The sequence below is a fragment of the Hydractinia symbiolongicarpus genome, chromosome 1 (assembly GCF_029227915.1).
Source record: "Hydractinia symbiolongicarpus strain clone_291-10 chromosome 1, HSymV2.1, whole genome shotgun sequence".
Lineage (NCBI taxonomy): Eukaryota > Metazoa > Cnidaria > Hydrozoa > Anthoathecata > Hydractiniidae > Hydractinia > Hydractinia symbiolongicarpus.
In genome coordinates this window covers 22,596,981-22,615,872 of record NC_079875.1, presented here as the reverse complement: position 1 = coordinate 22,615,872, position 18,892 = coordinate 22,596,981, and the positions used below count along the sequence as shown (strand labels likewise).

Sequence of the window (18,892 nt, the reverse complement as noted above, 5' to 3'; positions counted from 1 at the left end):
TAGAATGGAAAATATTTTAATTATTTATAGCTATAGCTAGCATGACCTTCATGAACTTCAAAGAACAACAATTTATCACTTTACACACACGGCAACTCAGATTCCATTCCCCATGATATTGTTGCATCGCCATGATAATTTCAGGAGAACATACACAATGGTTATTTAGTTAGTAATTATCAATGCAATAAACATTAGCTAAGCCAAAACAAAAAGGTGAGAAAATCGCTCACTTCCCTATGAATTTTGATTTGCTTGTTTTCTATTTACGCCCCAAATTTCTGCCCTTCCAAGAAAGGGCGCCTGTGACGCATTGCTACACACCAGCTCATCGAATAACCAGCCTTTTTCGTTGCTCCCCAATCAAACAATCTTTGTCGTTTAATATATCTCAATAAAAATCGCTGTCTGAGATTTTCTGAAAAAGGACCTTGGGGACAAAGCTGCCGTTAAAAACATGCATATCAAAATTTGAATTAAAGGAATACCTTTTCCATAAAATTAACGAGTCAAGAAATTAACGCGAATTAAATTAACGGTCATAAGAAATTAACGCGGTTCAATGAAATTATTTTAAAAAAGGCATTAAATTAACGCTGTTGAGCAAGGTTGTTTTCAAAAATGCATTTATTTAACGCGAATTTGAGGATATGCGATATCACACGAAGCAAAGATTTACGACAACAGTCGAATTCACGGTAATAAAGCGGTCTCCTCCTATTACAAGGCGGTTTGGAAATCGAAATAAAAGTTTTCGTTGTTTGGAAAGACAATGTTAAAATTAAAAAAATTAAAAAAAAAGAAGAGTGCTTTCAGTTAATTTTCCACTTGGATAGAGGATGAAGATTATACAAAAGCTATTTAAAAACAGATCGCTGAAAGGAGAACATCGTTGAGCTATCGTCCGATGAGAAGGAAATAGTAGAAAATTTGTAAAAAAAAATTTTAAGTTTTTTAGGCTTTTATATATTATAAAAAAGTCACCAAATTAACAGTATTTTTATTAACGAGTCATGAAATCAAGTCTTTAAATTAACACTGCATTTAATTAAAGGTCATTAAATTAACACGAATTTAAAAAAAACGCGTTAATTTCATGACTCGTTAATTTAATGGAATAGGGTAATATCAAGCTGATATTTCGTCAAAAAATAGTTCTATTGTTGGGACGATGCTGGACCATTTTTCCTATTCAGTAAATTAAAACTGAAAATCGACCTGAGGTCGAGGTTGCCGAGATAGAATTATTTCTATCTATCTTCACAACAGTTGTACAACTAATACTGACTTTATTGAAAACAAACCATCGTTTATTGAGTATTTCAATATAAGATATACTTAAACTAGCCATAGTTACCACTAATGCGCCCCGAATTACTAATAACGATTTCAAACATTCAAATTTAGAACGGGATTTAAAATTAAAATGGAAAATGGTGGACGTTTGAAATCTATAAAAACTGCAGTGTTAGAACTTATTATTTTCGTTATTTTCACATTTGGCTAAGGCTCTATCTATAAAGTTAGATCTTGATTAAATATATGTACACTTAAAAACGCCTCTAGCCTTCTTGTTGTGTAATTTCACTTAATCATTGCTTTTGATTTTTGGTTAAAATTCGTTCAAAAGACTTACGCATACATTTTTGACTTATCAAATCTCCAAAAATTCTTGTGCTGTAATAACAAATTGTGTCTGAAAGCTATTCTGCTGAAACATTTTCCGCCAAATATGACAGAAATGCAGTACGGAATTGCATAGAGGCTTGTGAATAAGCTTATTGCCCAGGGGAAAATTTTTAAATAAGAAGCCCTGCGACTTGAAGATTTCCGTCCTTAGCCTAAAAGATTCTGAAATTTGAAGTAGACTTTAAAACGGAGAACAATGGGGTATATAAACACATCATAAGTATCCTAATTCTCAATTATTATTGCGTAAAATACAACTTGATAAATAAAAAATAATTTTTTTTTTACATATATATAGTATATATTCTAAAACAATAGTTAAAACTTTAACTGGATTTTTTTATAACTGATCTCGAAAATTCCAGGATGCAGGATTGCTATGTATGAACTTCACGATTCGAATATATATAATAACTTCTGAACAATTTCAATTTCAATGAATTATTACTCTGTTAAGTTACCAATAAAATCCTTAAAAATTTCTCTCGTTGAAGATTTTTCGAAACTGCTGATGGTGCATGGTTTCATAACAAATGATCTGAAAAAGAAAGTATATTTAAAATTGAGAAAGAAGAATACAATTTTACCAGAACTGAATTAATACTAGGTTGTTTAATTATTGTCTACTTATCTGATTTAAAGTTAGAATTTATTAAAAAGATACAAATCAATGCCATGTGATACACAAAAGGTATACTATATAAATAAAAATATATATATAAATTTAGTCAAGCTGGCTTTGATATCATTGTTAAACAAGTATAATATTGAGCAGGCGATACAAGATTTTCAAACCTGTGGACAATACAGGACTTATTTTGTTGAAATCAATTTATTGAATTTTACAAATTTGTTTGTTTATTATCGAGGAAATTGATTGGTCATTGTTTTCGAATTGAATTGAACAAGTTGATACAAAAAAGGGTAGACACTCAATTAATAAATTTGTCAGATTTGATAAATCAACAACATCATTTATAATTTCAAGAAAAAACATAAAAAAGGGAAGAAAACAAAGAAACCTGTAACATACTGTGGGTAGCGTCTAGTTGTACTGCAAGGGCTAACTATGTTATGTTATTGGTTAATTTATTAGTTCAACTTGACTGTTCCGTGCAATGAACAACAATATTTTTTCATGATTCAACAAATATCTTTTTATATATATTCTTGCGGTCTGATTCGTGTCAACCAATCACGGGCAGCCATTATGAAATGGGGTACAAATGCCGTAATTAATGTTTTTGTGGTGAAATCTTCATAAATACAATACTGGATTTTTCAAGGAATTCTTTTTTTTTTAGTCAAATCTTTAATATGTTTTAGATACTGCTTAATTTTTGCCATTTTGCGACATTTTAACGACGTTTTACATGTAAATTCTGTTTAAGTAAGGTTGCTACTTTGAAGGTTTGACCGTGAAAAGTCCACTTTGTTCTCCATCGGATAGCAACGAAGGAGAACATTCTGACCGCAAGAATACATGATAGCAGCCTCACAAAGGTTCCTTTAGAAGTTATTTTACTCACCAAAAACGCCTATACTTTTTACGGTGTATGTGGCTTATCAGCACCCTCGTTGATAAAATTACACAGGGCAGGATAAAAGTTTTTTGTTGCTTCTGAAAAAAGGGACTCTAATGAAAGCACTATTTTGTGCAGTTCTAGCTTGATAGCTGTAGTACAAGTGAGAGTAGTTTTACGACTATTAACTTATAAAATGCAAGAATTTAAAAATAAGTATTTAGCTCCCTAGCTACATCATTAAAGCTATTACGACAAGCCAGACCATCGGGAAGGGAAGACCAACAAAATGCAAGCAGTTTTAGTCATGGCCATACACGGAATGTTCTGTTCTTGATTGACTTTAAATTGTGATGCATTCATAAAATGCGGCGTTTGGATCAACGCCAGGATCCGTTCTGAGTTTAATTTCATATAAGACATAAGTATAATCCTTCTACTTACTTATTGTTAACAGGTTTGGAAACAACGTATCTCACACAAAAACAAATCTTTTCTTGAAGCTAAATTTGTTCTGCCCAGATTGCGAAAACGGCCTGTTTACAACCGGGACAGCCGGATTATGTACACATGATCCGATTATGTTTTTTTTGCACTGGTTATGTAGTGGTGACCGGATTATGAACGCTGATATAATGGCTGGCCAGGCAGGCTGTGATTGGCATTTTCTTCGAACTTTTGTGAATTAAACATTCTCTGGAAGATAGAACACCCCTAAAAACTAGAGATGGCGGAAGAAAAAGTCTCGACGTAATTCTTAGTTTAAAACTAATCTTGTAGTAAATACATTTCAGCATAATATACTTTGAAGTAACAAAATTTCACGGAACCTAAATTATTCTTTTTGAGGGAATTAAGTTTGGTGAAAAGTTATTAAACTTGCGAATCCCAAAATTTAGTATTTGCCGCGAAATTTCGTTTCATTTGAGAGCAACAACAACTTTGCCACCAGGGCTATTCGCTTGTCAGAAGTGATGACGAATGATATAAAAGCGGTCGGCCCCGATTATATTTGTTCTATAAGTCTGGAATAATATTTGACTGTCATACATAAGCCGGCCTTCCCCGATTATGTTCGTTCTATAAAAAATGAGAAATAATATTACACTGTCGTATATAAACTGGCCTGCCCTGATTATATGTCCCTTCTTTTATAAGTGCCAAATAATATTTTTTGAGTAATAAGCCGGCCTGTCCTGATTATGTTGCCCTGATTATGTATTTTCTGCCCTGTTCTTAATCGGTGCAAGCTGCCGTACTTAATCAGGCCAATGTTCATTATCCGGGCAGAACAAATTCACGTGGGCTGCAGCGACATTTAAGCACATTAAACGAGACAAACAAAGCTCCATATTACAAAGCTTCATATTAACATAACAAAAGAATCTCGATTAACATTTTTTATCGCATTCAAATCTTTAGAGACAACAAGGACACCAAGACAAAAAAAGTTTTGCTCGATGGGTGTTTTTTTTGTCTTGGTGGTACCAAACACACTGGTTGTGTTATATCAGATCCGGGTTGGATGACCGAGCAGAAGTCCCCCGCGAAGTAAAGAGTGGAAAATTTTTTTGCCATACACAACACAAACACTATATACCCGCGGTCCACTAAATGTGCGCCCCTTCGGTGGGGCGCAATAAAAAACACTTATAATGAAACAGAATTAACAAAACGAAGCGTAAAACTCATTATGGGAAGAAATATCAATTTGTTAATTTTATTTAAAAAAAAGAATAAAGACTCTCGTATTCTCGTATTTCTGGTATTTTTCGTTGCATTGTTTTCGACTACGACGATAAAAAAAAAAAAATGCGTTTTAAAAGTCATTTTGTCCGTTGTTACTTTGTGAACGCAAAAAACCCAGTTTTTGTGGAGTTTGTCATTCGAATTATTTTATAGTTGACACTTTTTGATTAAAAGGTTGGGTAGAAAAATTGCGATAAATAAATTCTACGTATCAAAAAATTTAGTGACGTAATGCTTTATTTCGCTGCGACCTTTTTTTGTCAGAAAAATAAAAACAAAGCATCATTTTAAAGCAAAAATTTCTTGCAAACAAGCCTAAATAGGAAACCTCGTCCTCAGCTCCTTTTTTAACATCGAGGCCGTCATCGTCAAGTAAGGGGTAGCGGCTTTGACATCGGTCAACAATCCCTGTTACAAGGATGCCTAAATACACTGGAAACCAAAGGCTCTTAGCCCTTTTTCACGATAAAAGTGAACTGAAATGAGGCTTCCTAAATAGCCTAAATTTTAGCTGAATTTAATATTGGAAGGCAATCTCGGTCCCCGGTAAGAACCAGCGAATTGGTTGTGGAATAGATTTTGACGTTGAGGCAAAAAAAGCAAGAAAAATTATTATTTTCTTTATAAGCTATATACACATTGCTATACTGTTTCTTTCAAAATTAATCATAACCATCGTAAAACTTAGAAAGAAAACTTTTCTCTTGTGGGTTGAGTGGCTCATCGAAGTGCTGCATTATATGTGCCTTTTGTTTGAACATTTTGTGGGTCTCTTCCAAATCCATCGTTCCCTAAAACAATATTACAATAAAAAATTAATTTTTCTGAGTTGTTTTAGAAGGGGAAATTGCACGAAATATGAATTATAAGTTTAGAGAGGATAAAAAATTGTTTTTTGGATTTTGTTAAAAACCTTTTTTAGTTCTTGGAGTAAATAAGATTTAAAGATTTGAAATCTATGATTGCTTTCAAAAAATGCTGACATTACATTTCAACCTGCTGTTCAAAATTATTAGATCATTATTAACTTTGCCTTTGTCAAGATATCATCAGGAAATCACGCCGCTAAATATTTTCAATTTTGTGTAACTTTGAAAGGTATTAAAAAAATAAAACTGATGGTTATTTTTGAAGGTAAATATTTTAATAACTTGGTATGCAAATTTCTTATCCTTTATACTGTAACATGTAAAAAAAATTATCGTGTTAAAGTTCCCTTTTTTGAACTCAAAAAAAGTTTTGATGTTGGCCCAAAAAATCTTTATGAAAATAAAATATAGCTGTGCATGTTTTTTAACAATGGTTAATGCAGGAAAAACACAACAGTTAAAAAGTTACCTTGATGACCAGCATGTCAATAATCCTGATGTCTTTGACGTCTTTATTTCTTAGAAACATTTCTCGAACTTTCAGTCTTCCTTGTTTGACAGTGATATCCAGTGCATGAGACTCTAGACTGTGTGGTACCTACAAGAAACAGGACATTGAGAATACATTGGTGGTATTTATAGATAACAAGAAAATCAAGCACAAACTTTTAATTGATGATACTTGTCTTAATATAACTGCTAGAAAACTAACAATTAGTTTCATGGTTAGTGTAATCCTGGATCAACAGTATGATAAACATTCTTAATTATTTTGGTGTATATATGATTTAATTTGTTTCTTGCCTCATGACTTAAATAAAAGTACCAAAAATGTCATTTAGTGCACTATATATGACCCTGTTATATTTTTTTAGAGCACTAATTTCTCTGATTGTCTGTTACATGAAGGTTTTCGGTAATATATGAAATAAATAGATGATACAAGGGGTGGGTACAAGTAATTAATAGAATAGACAACTCAAACAATGTTACAACATTAATGAGAACATCTGTGAATGATGATCTATTTTTATCCTTATAATTATTCATTAAACACAACACACCTATTATGTTATTAATATAGTGATGCCTGACAGTGCCTTAACGTCAGATACATAGACCTTTCTGAATGTTTACATTTTCCACAGTAAACCCCTTCTGGCTCTAGCAACTGCGTGGCAGGCAGAAAGATGCTGAAGCTTGCTGAAGAAAACTATTATCGAGTGTAGATAGATAACTTCTGATTGAAATATATACATATAAAGTCGTAACGATACCTTCGTGCGAAGAAACAGACTAAAAAGGACCTCTCTTTACCTAGCGCCTGCATCTTTTTGCCTACCATGCAATTGTTAAAGCCTAAAGAGCTTACTGCAGAAAATGTAAACATTAAAAGAGGTCTATACGTCTGACGTTAAGGCACTATCAGACATCACTGTATTAATAACAATAATGAAGCCAATATCATTGTGTTTATAACTTTGAGGCTACAAAATTTCAGGAACAGGACGATGCTAGTTATTTTTTATCGCACCAGGTAACTAGATAGATAGATAAATGTGCATGTTTTACATGATAAGCCTCACAAATATTGAGGGATATAACCTGCCTATTATTTCCAGGAGGGGCCATGGCTTAGATAAAGAGTCCTAGAGTATATAATGCTCATTTTGAGCTACGCAGACCCAATTAGGGCCCGCACTCTACTAGACAACTCCCGGCAACATTCAACGGCCCAAACAGTGTGCCATCTTCCCAATTTCCCTCACATGGCTTGGGTTAACCCGGGGCTATGGTAACATTAACTCGCCCATGTTGAATCGCCGTCAAGGGGAATCGAACCCTGGTCACCCACACAGAGTACGAGAGCTATAACCACCACCACTAGGCACCTCCTAGGAACATAATCAAGTGTCAATTTCCCTAAACTGGGCTTATTTTAGCTATCAATTTAAATTTCTTCCAAACTTACTTGAAAAAAAAGTGGATATATAAATGATATACTCTGCTGGTCACAACCAGGAAAACGGAACAGGACCTCTATAGCTAGCTATGCTTATTCGCTTTGAAGATAAACCTAACACACATGTCTAGGGACTGAAAAAAGTAAAATTACCTCTCTATACCATGCTCTGTATAAATTCAAAACTCGTCTTCTTGCTTCATTGCTAGTTACAGACAATAATGGTTTGGCAATTTTTCTAACAGGCGCAGATTTAGCTACTCTTGCTATGTGCGCCATTTTTTATATGTTTTCAATGTTTTTAATTTTATTTAAAAGATCTTAAAAAAAGTGAGAATGGTGTACACAACTACCGTGAATTAATCTATATATTAATACGCCTTGTGTGTGTGTGCGCACGGTGAGGCCACGTCACACAAATCACAGGTCATTTTCTTACGACGTGGCGTTACGCTAAAATTTACCAAGTTAAAGAAAACGCAAATCAGGGGGTTACTATATAAATATTTAATTCTCTTTTCTTATTTTTTTTTTTAAATAAAACTCTTTTTCCTTACTCATTAAAACTAATTTTTATTTTAATTTCAAATGGTTTATTTGTTATTTTGTTGTAAAAGCCCCGCTGGTCGTTTAAGATAGAATAATTAAATTTTACCCCCGGTTTACCATGTGCGCGCCGTATCTCACGGAAACAAAGTTTATTAACTGAAAAATGAAAACCGAAGCGAAGAAAGTTGTCTCTTTTTCAAATTAAAACTGAAAAAAGTTATTTCAAACAAGGTTTACTCATCACGAGGTTAGATTAAAGCTTATTTGTTTCTTCTATCTTTTTTGTGTTCTGGGACCGAAGTTGCTTTCTTTTAAAAAAACTATCAAATTCGAATGATAATTCGAATCTAAGAAGTAAACAAAACAGAAGTAAACAAAACTGTTGTCATTGTAGAGCGACTGTTGATGTCGAGCGAGAATAAAAAAAGTTTATGTTGTTGCCAGAAATATTTGTTATAAAGAAGAAAGACGTACGATAATATAACGTCAAAAAGAGAACTGATTGGAAATGTATCAGACAATTGTAGCTAGCTATACATTTTCAATTTGTTTTCTTTGGGATGAAGCGAAGTTTAATAATCGAAGTAAAAAACTGATTGGTCTTTTATCCAGAGACGCTAGCTAACTGAGAAAGCCAAAGAAAGGCAGGTGTGTTGTTTAGTTTATCTGGTAAAGAGATAAGTTTAGGTGTGTAACGTTTTTTTTTAACCGTTTTGACTTTCAGAGCTCAGCTTTTCCTTTAAATTTTTAGTTCCTTGTTGAGTCTTGAGCGTAAATGCGTTTTCTTTTGACACAATTTTTATAAGAATCTATAATGTAAAGCGACGTTTTTAAGTCGTTTACACGCTTCCAGCTAAACTTTCCCTTTAATATGAAGTTAAATATGTTTTGTCTTTAGCCTGAACATATTTAACATTTTTTGTAAGAATATACTCTAAACAATGGGTCAGAATATCCTAAGAATATGTCTAAGCTTGGTTGTTTCTTTTAATATAAAAATTTGTATGACTGAACCTTTTTCTCTCCAAAACAATGGGCAAGTACACCAGGGAAAGCTAAGAACATGAAGGCCGAAACGGGGAAAAAAAAACGCTATTCTTATAAAATACAGCGTGTATATAATAGAGAAGAGTTTATATAAAATGTAGAAAGTATTTTTTCGTTGTTACTGTTTTTAACGCTGCGAAGTGGTTGATGTCGTTATAATAAACCTTAATGTAAACAAAGTTAAATCAATGTTTACATTTGTTACGTTACCGTGTAAAATAATATTCGATTCTTCAATTCGAAAACACTGCATTGTTATCATGCACTGCACGTTTGCGCATTGGGAAGGTTGCTATATGCAATAGACTAAATAGCTAATTTGGTATGATGCATTAGAATCTGTACGTTGTGGAAACTTTGCAATAACCTTATTTGTGTGACTTATCGATTTTTTCTAATGTCTGGTATACCATTTTCCCTTTTATGTTTCGGGTATGGCAAAGCAAGTATATAGTTTTAACAGATTTGTTAGCCACCTTCGATTTTGTTAAACTTTTTGCATTTTTATTTGTTGCTGGACATTGTTCTGTTTCAGCGGGTACAAATATAATGCAGATTGTGAGCAACTTCAATCCCAGGGTTTTTTTCTCTTTTATTTTTTTTTTTTATTGCTGCACATATTTATTTTTTTGGACGTTTTGTTCTAGTGGTTATAAACTAGAATAATACAAATTGTGACTTTTAAAAATTCATATTACTGTGTTGTATGTTTTCGTTTGGTATCCCTTACATCGGTTTAATGAGAGATTCAGTGGATTCCCCCACGGGTATTCAGCTAGTCTATATATTAATACGCCTTGTGTGTGTGTGCGCACGGTGAGGCCACGTCACACAAATCACAGGTCACTTTCTTACGACGTGGCGTTACGCTAAAATTTACCAAGTTAAAGAAAACGCAAATCAGGGGGTTACTATATAAATATTTAATTCTCTTTTCTTATTTTTTTTTTAAAATAAAACTCTTTTTCCTTACTCATTAAAATTAATTTTTATTTTAATTTCAAATGGTTTTATTTGTTTTTTTGTTGTAAAAGCCCGCTGGTCGTTTAAGATAGAATAATTAAATTTTACCCCCGGTTTACCATGTGCGCGCCGTATCTCACGGAAACAAAGTTTATTAACTGAAAAATGAAAACCGAAGCGAAGAAAGTTGTCTCTTTTTCAAAGTAATCCTGAAAAAAGTTATTTCAAACAAGGTTTACTCATCACGAGGTTAGATTAAAGCTTATTTGTTTCTTCTATCTTTTTTGTGTTCTGGGACCGAAGTTGCTTTCTTTTAAAAAAACTATCAAATTCGAATGATAATTCGAATCTAAGAAGTAAACAAAACAGAAGTAAACAAAACTGTTGTCATTGTAGAGCGACTGTTGATGTCGAGCGAGAATAAAAAAAGTTTATGTTGTTGCCAGAAATATTTGTTATAAAGAAGAAAGACGTACGATAATATAACGTCAAAAAGAGAACTGATTGGAAATGTATCAGACAATTGTAGCTAGCTATACATTTTCAATTTGTTTTCTTTGGGATGAAGCGAAGTTTAATAATCGAAGTAAAAAACTGATTGGTCTTTTATCCAGAGACGCTAGCTAACTGAGAAAGCCAAAGAAAGGCAGGTGTGTTGTTTAGTTTATCTGGTAAAGAGATAAGTTTAGGTGTGTAACGTTTTTTTTTAACCGTTTTGACTTTCAGAGCTCAGCTTTTCCTTTAAATTTTTAGTTCCTTGTTGAGTCTTGAGCGTAAATGCGTTTTCTTTTGACACAATTTTTATAAGAATCTATAATGTAAAGCGACGTTTTTAAGTCGTTTACACGCTTCCAGCTAAACTTTCCCTTTAATATGAAGTTAAATATGTTTTGTCTTTAGCCTGAACATATTTAACATTTTTTGTAAGAATATACTCTAAACAATGGGTCAGAATATCCTAAGAATATGTCTAAGCTTGGTTGTTTCTTTTAATATAAAAATTTGTATGACTGAACCTTTTTCTCTCCAAAACAATGGGCAAGTACACCAGGGAAAGCTAAGAACATGAAGGCCGAAACGGGGAAAAAAAAACGCTATTCTTATAAAATACAGCGTGTATATAATAGAGAAGAGTTTATATAAAATGTAGAAAGTATTTTTTCGTTGTTACTGTTTTTAACGCTGCGAAGTGGTTGATGTCGTTATAATAAACCTTAATGTAAACAAAGTTAAATCAATGTTTACATTTGTTACGTTACCGTGTAAAATAATATTCGATTCTTCAATTCGAAAACACTGCATTGTTATCATGCACTGCACGTTTGCGCATTGGGAAGGTTGCTATATGCAATAGACTAAATAGCTAATTTGGTATGATGCATTAGAATCTGTACGTTGTGGAAACTTTGCAATAACCTTATTTGTGTGACTTATCGATTTTTTCTAATGTCTGGTATACCATTTTCCCTTTTATGTTTCGGGTATGGCAAAGCAAGTATATAGTTTTAACAGATTTGTTAGCCACCTTCGATTTTGTTAAACTTTTTGCATTTTTATTTGTTGCTGGACATTGTTCTGTTTCAGCGGGTACAAATATAATGCAGATTGTGAGCAACTTCAATCCCAGGGTTTTTTTCTCTTTTATTTTTTTTTTTTATTGCTGCACATATTTATTTTTTTGGACGTTTTGTTCTAGTGGTTATAAACTAGAATAATACAAATTGTGACTTTTAAAAATTCATATTACTGTGTTGTATGTTTTCGTTTGGTATCCCTTACATCGGTTTAATGAGAGATTCAGTGGATTCCCCCACGGGTATTCAGCTAGTCTTATATATTAATTCCCTTGCGTGAGTAAAACTGTGAGTCCACGACACGGAAATCACGGGTCACTTTCTTATGACGTGGCCGTACGCTAAAATTTAACTAAAAAAATTAGGGATGTACTGCATAGAAATCGCACATAAGGTGTAAATATATAACCCGCTGCTAATAACGATATAAATATATATACCCTTATGCCAAAAAACTCTATGTTAGCATACATATATAGGTATCGCTACATATGAAACGGTATTAGATATTCACAAAGCATACGGACTGTTAAATGAAGTTCCTAGCATAAAACGGAAATTGTGTTTACGAAAAAGATGGCTGTTCTTTTTGAGTATTCTCTACTCTTTCATTCAAAATAAATCTTTAAAAAAACATTTGAAGAAGAGCATGGTTTTATAAATTAATCATAGCAAGGTTCTGTAAGGTTTTTTCATGTTTTATTTTCAGTTTTGATTATATTATTGTTGCCAGACATGTTTTATAGCTAGCATCATAAAAAGCCAACCACCAACAACAACTAGCTAGCTAGCTAGGAATATATATATATATATGTAGCCATGTTCTTTATACCTAGCTAAGTCTCCAGTTTATATTTAAGTGACTAGCTATTAGCTGCTGTAGCTAGCTAATGCTAGCTTTAAACTGAAGATTCCCAGTATATATATATTCCCACAAAACACATCAAACGTTATTAACCCTGAAAATTTTAAACATTTTCCTAGGTTTTTTTTGGTTTGCGAAGTTCTTTTCCTCCAAATATTCTGAAAATAAAGTTCAGAAATTACTTATTTTTAAAATGAAAATTTAATTTGTTTCAAATTGTGGGCAAAAACCTTAATCAGCATGCTAAAAGAACTGACTTTTCTTAATTTAGAATTACTAAACACAACCATTTTCTTACAATTAGTGTAAACTTTTGTGCGTATGGCTTATATTTAATACACCAAAAGAGCTACTTTGTTGATTTCAATTTTATACTCTTCGTAAGCTATTTTTTTTGACATTTCTGTTTTACCACTCAATTTTTACATTTTATAAGTTATTTGGAACAGAATGGTATGAAATAGACCAAAACACCTGATGTTAGTTGTTTTTAATTTACAGGCTGTGTCTGTGAAACTTTAAGGGGAACATTTGGTGGAAGACAATGGCATGACATATACTGATAGAACTGATTTTTGTTGTGTTAGATGTTATATCTGAACCTTTTTGACATTTTATGTTAATTTTGCGAGGAAGGACCACAGAAGAAGAATTCAATTTTACACCTTGCAAGCTTTGTTTTTCTATATTTTGTATAAATTCTTACTGGGGAGGACTCCATGCAATATATCGAAATGACTGATCCTTCTCGATTTAAATTTGATGTGTTCTAAATCGTATATAGTTTTGGAAATTTTGTGTAAGATTTAATGGGTAAGGGCTAGATGCAATATGTCAAAAAAACTTTTTTTGTTGAATCAGAAGCACTCCCTACAACCATTCTTTTTTTTACAGTTTGTGAAGCTTTTGTGAGGAAAGAGTGTATGCAATATTATCGAAATAACTGATTTTTGTTGCAAACTGTTTTTCTTTGGCATTTTGGATTAAAATATTGTTTTAGAGGGCATATGCAGTAGATATATGTACTGAAATAGTTAAATTTTGCAAACTTTGATTTTGTCGTTACCTCTCATTTTTTACATTTTGATTAAACTTTTGTGGGAGACCGTCGGTATGCGAAGGACCAAAATAAGAGATTTTAGTATTATTTAGAATTTGTATTTTGTGTTGCAAAATTGGTGCAAAAATTGACATAAAATGAACTTATATACAGATTGATTGCTGTTGTTTAACATGACTTATTATGACTTATATATATATTTTATGAACATTTGTGACAGAATACTATGTGAGATTTGAAATTTTGTTTACTTTATTGATGGTAAAACAGCATGCAAATTGCTAAAAAGACTTTATTAATTTTAGGTTTAAACACCGTTATTTTGTTGGCATTTTGTCTAAAGTTTGGTGAGGAGGGACTGTATGCAATATATCAAATAATGTTTTATTGCATTATAATTTGTCCTTGCAAATCCCTTTTTTTACACCTTAGATAAAAAATTCTGTCAGAGGCACAATTTATTGTTTATTTTTCACATTGTGTGTCAACCTTTGGCAGGGTTTGCAATAAACTAACTGATTTTAACATATACAATGAGAGAGATTTGTGTTTGACATTGATCAGCTTTTTTGTATATATGTGGCGTTTTAAGTGATTTAAATTTTATGGGTGAGATGTATGTTGAAATGCTTTTGGAAACTTCTTTCCGAATAATTTTCGCATTTGTCAGATGGTCAGAGCAAGTAATTTTAGTAGATTTAGATTTTGAATGTCACATAAATACTGCAGTTGTTGAAAACCTTTAATTTTTTTGGTCATTTATATAATAATGCAGATGTAAGATGCGCACTGCTGTATTGTTTGTTTTTTGATGGACATATATCTGCTACATAAATTAAATGGAATACAGTGGATTCTTCCACGGGAAACAGCTAGTTACGCTTATTTAAAAATTTCATCGTTTGGGGGGCGCTTATTGGCAGGGTAAGTTAATTCAGCAGGAACGCTTATTACGTTTTTTTAGACAAGCAATTATTTTGAACTTCATTTGCAAACAAACAAAAAATACAATAGTAATACCGTATTTCCTCCAATAAGCGCCGCCCTCTATTAAGCGCCGCCCTCTAATAAGCGCCGCACCTAAAATTTAAATTTCGAAATAAGCGCCGCCCTCTAATAAGCGCCGCACCCTCAAATGCGGCGCTTATTAGAAAATCAAGAGAAAATGAGATTTCAATGCTTTTATTCGAACTCTATAGTCTTCTTATTGCAATATTCATTTACATTAAGTTCTAAATAGCTAAATTTACATTTCTTCTTATTAAGTTCCTCATAAAGAATGTTTGCAATTTTACTGTTGGTTGAACAGCAAAGAAACTTGGCAGGGACGACCAAGCCAAGCTCTCGTTTCCTTTTTCCCGTTACTTTTGCGATCATCGTGTTGTTTTTATCAGATTTCAAAAATTGTTTCGTTAGTTTGGATAGTTCAATGGGTAAATGTCCGACTAAAAACTCATCATCCTTTTCTCCCAGATCGTCTGAATCTATTTCGACAACTTGAAGAAGGAAGTCGTGGAATATGCAATCAATTATTCAAATCGCCAAGCAGGAAGGCGATACAATGTTGACGAGAGGAGAGTTCGTGAATGGAGAGCAAAAATGGAAGACATCAAAGCCAGGGTTGCTGATAAAGGTGGACTGAAAAGAAGAAGACTTGATGGTGGGGGAAGAAAGCTCACGAACGACGACTTAGAAGAAGAAGTACTCATCTGGATAATGGATCGTAGATCAGCAATGCTTAGAGTTTCTCGAAAATTAATAATGAAGAAAGCAAAGATTATCCATGACAAAAGCACCGATGACCCTGCTGTAAAAGAGAGCTTTGTAGCCAGTCGTGGATGGTTGGAAAAATTTATGAAAAGAAACGGACTTTCTTTAAGGAGAAGAACAACTACCGCTCAAAAGAATCCTAGTTGTATGGTCGACAAACTTGTCATGTATGTTTTACAGTGCCGACGATTACAAAGAAAATTTAAATACTCCGCTGGTTCAATCATTGCGATGGATGAAACTGCAATTTGGTCTGACATGCTCTCAGGGACAACTGTAGAAAGCAAAGGAAAGAAAGACATTCCTTTAAAGACCACTGGCCATGAGAAAGTCAGAGTTTCTGTGTGCCTTACAGCAAAGGCTGATGGAACACGGCTCAAACCATTCATCGTTTTTGGGGGTGCAAAGCGGGAATGTAATGCTCTAAACGAAGAATACAAATCTAAATGTATTATCGCTTCATCTTCAAATGCTTGGATGAATGAGGAATTGACATTAGAATACATTAAAACAGTTATTGGTAAATTTTCTTTTCAAAAGCGATTGTTAGCTTGGGATTCCTTTGAATGCCACATGATGCAAACAATCAAGCAACGTTTGAAAAGTTTCAATGTTGATTCAGTTATCGTCCCCGGTGGTTGTACTCCGTATATTCAAGCCCCCGATGTTTCGTGGAATAAGCCATTCAAAGCTCATGTTACCGAAGCTTACGATACATGGCTTAGTGAAGGGATCCACGAATATACAAAAGCAGGTAATATGAAGCCACCTCCGCGAAGGAAAGTAATCGAGTGGATCTTAGAAGGTTGGAAAAAGCTGTCAAGTGAGCTCATCGTGAAATCTTTTAAAACATGCGGTTTAAGCCTTCCAGTCGATGGTAGTGAAGATGACAAGATCCACTGTTTTAAAAAGGAGGGAGCTTGTCCTGATGGGGCATCACGGCTAAGAGAATCCCTGAATATCTTGCAAGAGGAAGAGAGTCAAATAAATCCTTTTGAGAACATAACAGATTCGGATGTTGAGGATGCATGCGGGCCGTTTCATTTGATTGACTCTGATCAAGAAAGCGACGAAGAAATTGATGTTTGAAATTATCTTTGTTATATTTGATAGAAAGAGAACAGGAAAAGACACGATAATTCACCCGTTATTTCTTTCTCGTACGTTACTTACCCCTCTATAGAACCCCAAATCTATCAAAAAAACTTTTACTAAGGATAGCATTCAACCAACGGATTGAATTTGAAGAATAGGCAAAAACTTCAGAAACTTGAAATCTGAAATTTCGAAATAAGCGCCGCCCTCTATTAAGCGCCGCCCTCTAATAAGCGCCGCACCTAAAATCACAAAAATTAAATAAGCGCCGCGGCGCTTATTAGAGGAAATACGGTAATGTATCTTTTATTTATACCGTAATGATCCCATTAGGCGCCCAGCACTTTCTAAGCGCCCCCCCCTCGAATAAGCGCCCGCCTGATAAAAGGAGGCGCTTAATAGAAAACTACCTTGAGAAACTAGGCGTTTATTTGAAAATTTTACTTTTTTATAATAAGAACCCTAGAAAGGCTAAAGTTTATTTTGTTACATCTTTTGTTCAGTTTTATTTTTCAAGATAAAAAAAACAAAATTGAAAATTACCGTTGTCTTTAATTGTACAAAATTAGGCAAAATTTATAAGCGCCCAGCATTTTTTAAGCGCCCATGCAAAAAATCTAAAAATTTAAAAAGCGCCCAGGGCCCTTGTTCGAATCATTACGGTATACGTTGTTTTTTGTGGAGATCTTCGTATAAGCGCCCCCCTTTTATCTAGAGGGAGGGGGCGCTTATTAGAGCAGGGGCGCTTATTTACAAGTTTTCTAACACCGGGGCGCTTATTGGGCACGGGGGACGCTTAATCCGTCGTCATAGGTAAACAGATTTTGATTAATTACCGACTTTCATACAGCGCAGTCTGGGCACGAATAAAGCGCTTGTAGGGACAAATTTTTAGCTTGTTTTTGTGTGACTCGGCCCAGTCAAGTTTCTCAGTCACTTTCTCACAAAGAATTATTTGTGTTGTACGTAGAAAGGCGGAGAAATGTGTAACCTTTTGTTGTTTCTTTCCTAATTCTTTGCTTTTTATACTAACGTTTAACTTTTAAATGACCTATTGGGTGCTGCTAGTCCTCTCTATGGTATATTAACCTTTATTAAAACAAGAACAACTTACAATTATGAACTTTTACAAAGTTTAAAGCCGGATGATGGTAAAAGGGTATTCTTAGCTCTGTGCCTGCATAAGCAATGAGCCTGGACTGAACGCACTGCTAGATATTACACATCTTTTCCTTATAATCAACCTTCATCGTGTCAATTGAATATATATAGCTAGATGGCTGAAAACCACAATGTGTACAACAATGTAATGTATGTTCGGCTATGGCTACAACAAGGACAACCAAAAAGAATTAGAGCTAGCTAGCTAGCTAATTATTGCAAAAGTAGAAGAAATGGATAATCCAATATCAAGCTAAAAGAATCAAGATATGGATAATTATCAAAGAATATTTTTAAATTTGGACGAAAGGTTATTAAAATGCAACAACTGCATATGTAGCTTATACTGTCCTTATTATGTGATTATCTAAAAGCGAATATTTAACCCCGCCAACTACATAAGTTTATGGTTTAACATCTCTAAAAATAACTTTGAAAAAATTGTGATGGATTGGGAAGTCATCAGATGAAAAGCGAATTATTAAAAACATTCAAACATCCATTTAGCTATTATAATTTTGTTGTTTTTGATGCAGACAAAGTCGTGGATGCCGACAAAGACGTAATCATCATCATTCTCGGCCTAACGTCCGCTTTCCATGCTAGCATGGGTTAGACGGGGTATATTAATGACCCTCTTCCAATCTGATCTAGACTGTGTTAGATCAAAACTCAACTTCCTCTGTATCAAGTCTGTCCTTATAACCTCCTGCCAAGTCTTTCTCGGTCTGCCTCTGGGCTTTGCCCCAGGAACTATTAAGTCTCTACACTTTCTTACCCAATTATCCTCCTCCATTCTTTCCAAGTGCCCCAGCCAATTCAATCTTCTTATCGGTCAAGATCTTCCTGCTTCACTGCCCATGTCTACCGTACAACATAACACTTACACAGGCCTCATACAACCTACCTTTTACCTCAATTGACAGGACTCTGATAGTCAACAAAGGAAGTAACTCTCTGAACCTTTTCCAAGCAGAACCTATCCTGCAAGTAACACTTCTTCCAACACCCCCCT

The 18,892-nt window shown here is 33.8% G+C and overlaps 1 protein-coding gene and 1 long non-coding RNA gene across 2 annotated transcripts; both read right to left on the bottom strand.

The window, feature by feature from the left end:
• Positions 1-1,910: 1,910 nt before the first annotated feature.
• Positions 1,911-3,647, bottom strand: LOC130646788 (uncharacterized). The gene is made up of 2 exons (XR_008982784.1): positions 3,219-3,647; positions 1,911-2,227 (listed from the first exon to the last, which is right to left on the bottom strand). It is a non-coding gene; the product is annotated as an uncharacterized LOC130646788 (long non-coding RNA).
• Positions 3,648-5,558: 1,911 nt separating this feature from the next.
• LOC130646772 (NADH dehydrogenase [ubiquinone] 1 alpha subcomplex subunit 6-like) lies at positions 5,559-8,112 on the bottom strand. The gene is made up of 3 exons (XM_057452544.1): positions 7,947-8,112; positions 6,300-6,428; positions 5,559-5,752 (listed from the first exon to the last, which is right to left on the bottom strand). The coding sequence occupies exons 1-3, from the start codon at positions 8,070-8,072 to the stop codon at positions 5,624-5,626; spliced, it is 384 nt and encodes a 127-aa protein (XP_057308527.1). The 5' UTR covers positions 8,073-8,112; the 3' UTR covers positions 5,559-5,623.
• Between the last annotated feature and the right edge of the window lie 10,780 nt (positions 8,113-18,892).